This window comes from Danio rerio, chromosome 3 (assembly GCF_049306965.1).
Source record: "Danio rerio strain Tuebingen ecotype United States chromosome 3, GRCz12tu, whole genome shotgun sequence".
Lineage (NCBI taxonomy): Eukaryota > Metazoa > Chordata > Actinopteri > Cypriniformes > Danionidae > Danio > Danio rerio.
Window position 1 is genome coordinate 9,745,001 of NC_133178.1, and position 7,500 is coordinate 9,752,500.

Here is a 7,500-nt window from a genome sequence, read left to right on the forward strand (position 1 = left end):
AGTATGGAATGCCTCAATAAATTAGATCTGCCCGTTTACATGACAGTCGCATTGTCACATATCCAATCTATCTGATCTGATTTATTTCCACATATGAAGGAGGCCTGAAACCGATCTCTAAATATCCGAATGCATGCGTTTTTTTCGTGTTTACACGGTCATAGAATAGATCCGATCTGTATCACATACAAGCAAAAAATCTAAATTGGGTCGCATTTAACCGGCAGTGTAAACGGGGCCAGAATGTACATTTATTTATGTACATTTATTTATGTATCCTCAAGCTACCAGTAAGTTTTCTTCAACAGTTTTACAGTCATTTAAGAACATAGGCTGTGTTCGAAATCGCATACTTTCATACTATATAGTACGCGAGCTGAGTAGCATGTCAGAATTCAAAAATCAGTATGCAAGAAGTACCTGGATCACCTACTACATCCGGTGAGATTCTGAAGTGTGCATCTGATGCACGCTGCGCTATCCTATGATGCCCCGCGACAGAATTCATGAATAGGAGTGAAGTGATGCAACTCACAGGTGGGTTACGTGATCATGACAAAATGGCGGATGTTGTACGTCCAAGTTCTGCTCACATTCATACTGCATAAAACATACTTTTCTTGCAGCGGAGCAGTGCATTTCAATTCAAATGCAGTACCTACTGAGTAGTAGACGATTTCTTACACAGCCATAGTCTGTTAACGAGGCTACATATGATGTTAATATCATATTTTAATGCTAGTTTAAGGACAATTTCATCAATAAATCATAAGATACAATGCTACTTCAAATACAGGTCACGTAAAAAATAAATAAATAAATAAATAAATAATAAATAAATAAATAAATAAACAAAATAAATATAAATAAATAAATAAATAAATAAATAAATAAATAAATAAATAAATAAATAAATAAATAAATAAATAAATAAATAAATAAATAAATAAATAAATAAATAAATAAATAAATATGAATATGGCAAATTCGTTCATTTTAACCTGAGGAGTGTGTGTACTAACATCTTTTTAAATGTTTTTTTCTGAAGGTTCAAACCCAGGGACGTATTCTCAAACTACCAGTAAGTTACCAATTCAACCATTAACATCAGATGTAAGATTTTCCACTACCAAAGACCTGATCATTGTTTAAAAAGTGACGAAGGTAGCAGAATGAGTATTCTCTGTTTGAATGGGCGTGGCCAATTTAAGACTCAGGAGTAAACACCACAGCTGTTATTGGCTAACAGTTTTGAATATTAACAGGGCTGAGCAGGCAGTGAAGTAGAACGAGTCGTCAATCTTCAGTGGAGGCGGGGCTTATCCCTATTATTTCAGTCGAATATTCCAGACTGCTGCGTTTTAGCGGACTGCCTTTAATATAAGCTGATTTTGGAGGAAACACAAAAGTGCTGAGTTCTGAAACTTGCAGGATGTTTTTATAATACTAAAACCTCTAATATGCCAAATGATCAAGGGAATTTTGATTTTTTCAGTTAGTAAGCCCTTAAAGAGGACCTTTTATGCAAAAATCACTTTTATAAAAAAGTTGAAACATAGTTTGAACTGTTGTAGGTCACAAGTGTGTGAATATAACCAGCTTCTAAGTGTAAAAGTTATTCATTCTATTATTTAAATTCACATTTGACAAAAACAGTTGACATTCTCCCCTTGTATGCGTCATCAAAAGGGGAAAGCCTCGCCTATTAGTGACAATCTCTCCCTCATTACCAATGGTCATTAGTCTTGTTTTTAAATCTGCCACTATGCTGACACACAGGCATTTGTAGCTCCGCCCTCTTTTGAAAAGAGCACAATCTCATTTAAATTTAAAGCGACAGTCACCAAAATGGCAAAACTAGCACCCAATGCCTAACGCCCCATTCACACGGAGCTTCAGCGTCAACGCTTGACTGAAGGCATGTCTGAAGTTGGGGCTGAAGCTATCGTCACAGAAGCGTCAGCCAATGAAATTCAGTCAGAATTAGGCCACTGTCTAGCTGGTTTATTTGCATACAGCGATCTGATTGGCTGATGCTTTCGTCGGCGCTTGAAAAGTTGAGCTAGTCCCAACTTCTTTAGCGAGCCACGCCTCTGAAGCGGCACCGACGGATCCACAATGGAGTTCGGCAACGTCTGACGTCACCCATTAAAAGTGAATGGGAAGCGTTGATGCTGACACCCTGTGTGAATGGGGCGTAAAAGGGGCAGTTTCCAAAAGTTCTAAAACATTATTTGTGGTGTATTTTGAGCTTAAACTTCACTACGCACTACACACACAGGGAAATCAGATACTTAATTCACATCTCGTCAAAACAAACGGTCAAATGCTTAGCCCTGGCGCTCCAACCAATAGTTTGCTTATACCCCTACCCCCACCCTCAACTCAATATTCTGCATCAGCTAGAAATACGTCAACATAAGGAAATGAAAGCAACTTCTGGTTTTTATTATTAACAAATAATATTATCATATTTGTTACACCACCAGCTAAATTTACTAATGTACATAGTTTTTATACCACTCTTTATACAAATCTATAACATGAGACTATTTGTTTTCAATATTAGCAAAATGATCATATCACCACTAGCATGGCGTGTCAATCATGACGTGTTTGTACAACAAAATACAGATGGTATTACACCGATAATAATCATACGACCCATGAATATTTACAAAAATTGAGCTTTAGTAAAAAGATCACTTATTAGCAATTATTTTGAAAGTTTAAACATTTAAATCAGACATAAATATAATCTGCATCTGGTACTCACTCTTGCGAATGTACACTGAGGGAAACCGAAAGTATTAGTAACAGTAAAAAGTAATATTTTGTTGGGCAAAATCTCATTATATTTTTTACTTCAGTTGTGGGCGTAATGGAGGAAGTGGGGGGGGGGGTCGTGAATGCCCTGCAGTTCAGTGGTTTGAGAGCTATGATATAACAGCTACACAGAGCACCTTGAAATGAGCTGTATATATAAGGGTTGTTTTAATGACTTTTAATGACCACTTTTCTTTTTCTAAAAGGCCCAACTCAGGGGATATATCCTCAAATCAACAGTAAGTTGTTTTTAACATCTCAAACAGTAGAAAAGCAACATTATCTCAGATATAACAGAAATAATATATATTTGTTATCTTTGTCTAAAAGGTCCAAACCCTGGGATGTATCCTCAAGTGAACAGTAAGTTTTCAAAAACACTTTACAATAAGGTTGTATTATTTAATGCATTTACTAACAAGAACACACAACAAACAATACATTACAGTAATTTTTCATTTCTTCATACAGTATTTGTTCAATTGTTAATGTTATCTAATCAAAATATTTATTTATTTCAGAATAAAATCCAATATAAAAAAATACAAATGAAATACTATTTTAATACAATCTTAATATTAATTTTTGGACACTTCATTAAAAACGATGAATAAAATGAACAGTTCAAATATTCACGTATAGGTAAACTGAAAAAATCATTACTATATCACCGTTTTAACTTATTTTAAAAACAATAATTATCTTCGAATGCCCAATAACACCCTTTAATAATGTTTTTCTATAGGTCCAAACCCGTATCCTCAAGCTACCAGTAAGTTTTTTTTCCAACTGTTATGTTCTACAATTATTTAAGAGCATAGTCTTTTAACTAAATACTCTGTTAATATCTTATCAATATGGACCATTTCTTCATCAACACAACATAAAATGCAATGCATACTTTAAAATACAGATCATGTGAAATCATTTGAAAATATATGTGAAAAATATATGAATGTCAAATTCCTTAATTTTAACCTGAGGAGAGTATCCACTAACGTCTTTTAAAATGTTGTTCTAAAGGTCCAAACCCTGGGACGTATCCTCAAACTACCAGTAAGTTACCAATTCAACCATAAACATCAGATATTCCACTGCTAAAAACCTGATGATGTTCAAAAAGTGCAATAAGGGCAAATAGAATAACCATTCTTTTACTGAACTCATTCTACCATCTCCACGCAACCACACCGATGACGTGCTAAACAATAGGCCCTTTTCACAAGACTGTAATGATGCTTTTAACGGTCATCAGCATCTTAAAGCAATGAAAGTTTTTACATTTTGATTGAAAAAAAAACATTTATATGCATTTATGTATGTATTAGATCATCTTTTAATCAAATTACAAAAAACTAAACAAGTGTTTAAGTGAGGTGTTTCTAATACAACGTCTATGGGGACAGGACAGTAAATTAGACGTCGTTCACTCTTCCGGCTGGCGTTATCGGTCTCACACTATTATTTTTTTAACACCATCATGGAGTTTTTCTTCTCTTATTTCAGACAATAGGATTGTCAAAAATGATTTGTTGTACTCTCCCATTCACTGCACTCTAAGTTTACCCAACTATGACTCCACATTTATGGGTTTTTCAGCCATAAAAGTAAAGGGTCCATGCTAGTAGTTCGGCATGTGTTAAATAATAAGCAGAGAGCTTGATTTGTGTGTTTCTGTGCATTACAGCTGTCACGACTACAGTGAGGATGCCCAGCCTGAGTGATTTACCTGCTCAAACTATGTGTCCTCACTGTAAGCTCCAGGTCATCACTATAACAGAGCACTTCTCTGGACTATCAGCCTGGGTGGCCTGCGGATGTCTCGCCCTCATTGGGTAAAACTTAACATTTATACTGCTTAAAGAAATTAATACAACTTAATAGAACTATACTTTAATAAACAATAATGTTTTTAATAGTGCCTCAAGAATTTAACGAGAAACACCACAAAATCTGGCTTGCCATTTTTTTTTAATTGCCACAATTCACTTTGATTTTGTGCAGTATTTGATGAGTCATGTGAAGTTACTGAAGTTTACATTTCTGACAGCACTTCTCACACTGTAAACAATATCTGTTATTTAACAGTTTCAGTATTTTGAAATTCACAAGTGATCTCTTTTTTTTTTAACGGTTGTGAAATCGCATTATTGGATGTTGATCTCTGCTCTGTCCAGTTTTAATGATGAAAACTCAACTCTACAGTTTAACAACGTGATGTTTATTGACATTTTAGTAGTTTGAAATAGTGTTATATATGGTGAAATAAGTCTGTTAAATAACAGAAAATGTAATGGCAGTTTATTACAAGGTTTTTATACAGTAATATACAACACCAACACAGACAATGTCAGACTTGACTGATTGTAATGTCTATTTTGCAGGTGTTGGCCGTGTTGTCTAATGCCCTTCTGGATGGACTCTTGTAAAGATGTTGAGCATCGCTGCCCGAACTGCAACAATATTTTGTGCTACTACAAGCGCCTGTGATCTAGAAACAAACATGTCCTTCTTAGTCGAACACAGGGGTGTCCAAACTCATGGAGGGCCGGTGTCCTGCAGATTTCAGCTCCAACTTGCCTCAACACACCTGCAAGGATGTTTCTAGAAAGCCTGATAAGAGCTTGATTAGCTAGCCCAAGTGTGTTTGATTGGGGTTGGAATTAAACTTTGCAGGACACCGGCCCTCCACAAGCTTGAACATGCCTGGTGTAATGGATCAGCTCAAAACATTTCACTTCACAATAATAACGATAGCATATTGAATCCACAGTCTGTGGTGGAGTTTATACAAATACTTTGATCACTTACAGAACACAAAACAATGACAGAGCTAGCAAAATTTCACTGTAAAACATTCCTTGTAAATTTGTGGTAAGATACTGTCTTTCTGTTTCGCAGTTGCACTGTAATGTTGTCACAGTAAAGTACTGACAGCTTTAGTTACTGCCATTTACTGTTATTTAACAATATTTTTTCCATTTTACAGCTTTGCTGTAATGTCTCAATGTACTGGCAGCTGTGGTTTCTGTTATTTACTGTAATTTACAGTTTTGCTTCAGTTTTATTTTTCCATTTTACAGTTGCTCTGTAGTTTTACAGTAAAGTACTGACAGATTTAGTTACTGCCATTTACTGTAATTTAACCATTTTGCGACACTTTCCATTTAACAGTGGGCTTTAAATTCACTGCTAAATACTGTCAGCTGTAGTTCACGCCAATTACTGTTTTTTCTTTTTATCAGTTTCACCACTGTTTTTCCATGTTACAGTCATGCTGTAAAGTCACAGAAAAGTACTGGCAGCTTTGATTCCGGCCATTTACCATAATTTTACAGTTATGCTGTTATTTTTACTGTAATTTTACTGTAATTTTCACCACTATTTTTTGTCCCATTTTACAATTATGCTGTAATGTCACAGTAAAGTACTGGCAGCTGTGGTTTCAGCCATTTACGGTAATTTAACAGTTTCACCACCGTTTTTATATTTAGTTGCACTGTAATTTGACCGTGAAGAGCTGGCAGCTTTAGTACCAGTCATTTATTGTAATTTAAAAGTTTGGCCATTATTTTGCCATTTTACAGTTGCACTATAATTTCACAGTAAAGTACTGTAATTTATCATTTGCACCATAACTTTTCCATTTTCCAGTTTTGCTGTTATTAAAGTACTGGCAGCTGTGATTCTGGCCATTTACCATAATTTTACAGCTTCAATACTGTTTTACATTTGGTAATTTTACTGCAAAGACCACAGCTTCAATTGTGAAATACAATACAAATTCCTTACCATTTGTTCTACTGTCTGACATGCTAACAGATCGAGTACAAATTATTTACTCTGGGGAAAAAAAGGAAAAAAAGAATGATATAGTTCATTTGCCATTATCAAAAAAACACTGTTAAAACATCTGCTAACAATCTTTTAACAGTATTTTAACAGTGTATGGCAAGTGTTCACAACTTCACTGTATAAAATATGAATATAAATATTGTACAAAACAGAATATTTAATACCTCTGCTTGTAATTGTGGATCTCAGTAATGTCTGAGATTTTGTAGTATTTTAATGTTAGTTTAATGCATATATGAATTCATGTTAATATATGAAACATTCATTTATTCATTCATTCACACACCCACACACACACACACATACACACTCAAACACTACGGACAATTTAGCCTACCCAATTCACCTGTACATGTCTTTGGTCTTTGGGGGAAACCGGAGCACCCGGAGGAAACCCATGGGAACGCAGGGAGAACATGCAAACTCCACACAGAAACACCAATTGAGCCGATGTTCGAACCAGCAACCTTCTTGCTGTGAAGCGACAGCACTACCTACTGCGCTACGGCGTCGCCCCATATATGAAACATTTTATGGCAAATAATTAAACAAACATCATTTAGAAGTGTATACAGTTATATGACATTGCTATCAATCCCTACTTTACTACAATCCTGCACCTTTCACAATTAGCCTCCATTAAATGTGTTTTCAGGGTTAACAACTGTTGTTATTATTAAATAAAGCAGATCAAAATGAGCTTATCATTGACTAAATGAGTTCTTTCTGGACTTAACCTGTGGACCTTAGTAAAGCGCACTATTTTTAATTAACAGCAATTATGTTGATTGTGACCTTCAGTTGTTCGATCCAGGTAAT

General features: G+C 35.1%; 1 protein-coding gene and 1 long non-coding RNA gene across 6 annotated transcripts in view; one reads left to right on the forward strand and one right to left on the reverse strand.

The window, feature by feature from the left end:
- The window catches only part of LOC103911283 (uncharacterized), a 9,120-nt gene extending 1,737 nt beyond the window's left edge, over positions 1-7,383 (forward strand). The window contains exons 2-8 of the mRNA XM_073945307.1: positions 1,049-1,081; positions 3,033-3,065; positions 3,157-3,189; positions 3,572-3,598; positions 3,850-3,882; positions 4,514-4,661; positions 5,211-7,383. Coding sequence (XP_073801408.1) covers positions 1,049-1,081; positions 3,033-3,065; positions 3,157-3,189; positions 3,572-3,598; positions 3,850-3,882; positions 4,514-4,661; positions 5,211-5,316 — 413 coding nt within the window. The 3' untranslated portion in view covers positions 5,317-7,383. The remainder of the gene's footprint in view (positions 1-1,048; positions 1,082-3,032; positions 3,066-3,156; positions 3,190-3,571; positions 3,599-3,849; positions 3,883-4,513; positions 4,662-5,210) is intronic.
- Positions 1-7,500, reverse strand: part of LOC141381146 (uncharacterized) — a 160,386-nt gene that overhangs the window by 62,330 nt on the left and 90,556 nt on the right. The gene's annotated exons all lie outside the window — the stretch shown is intronic.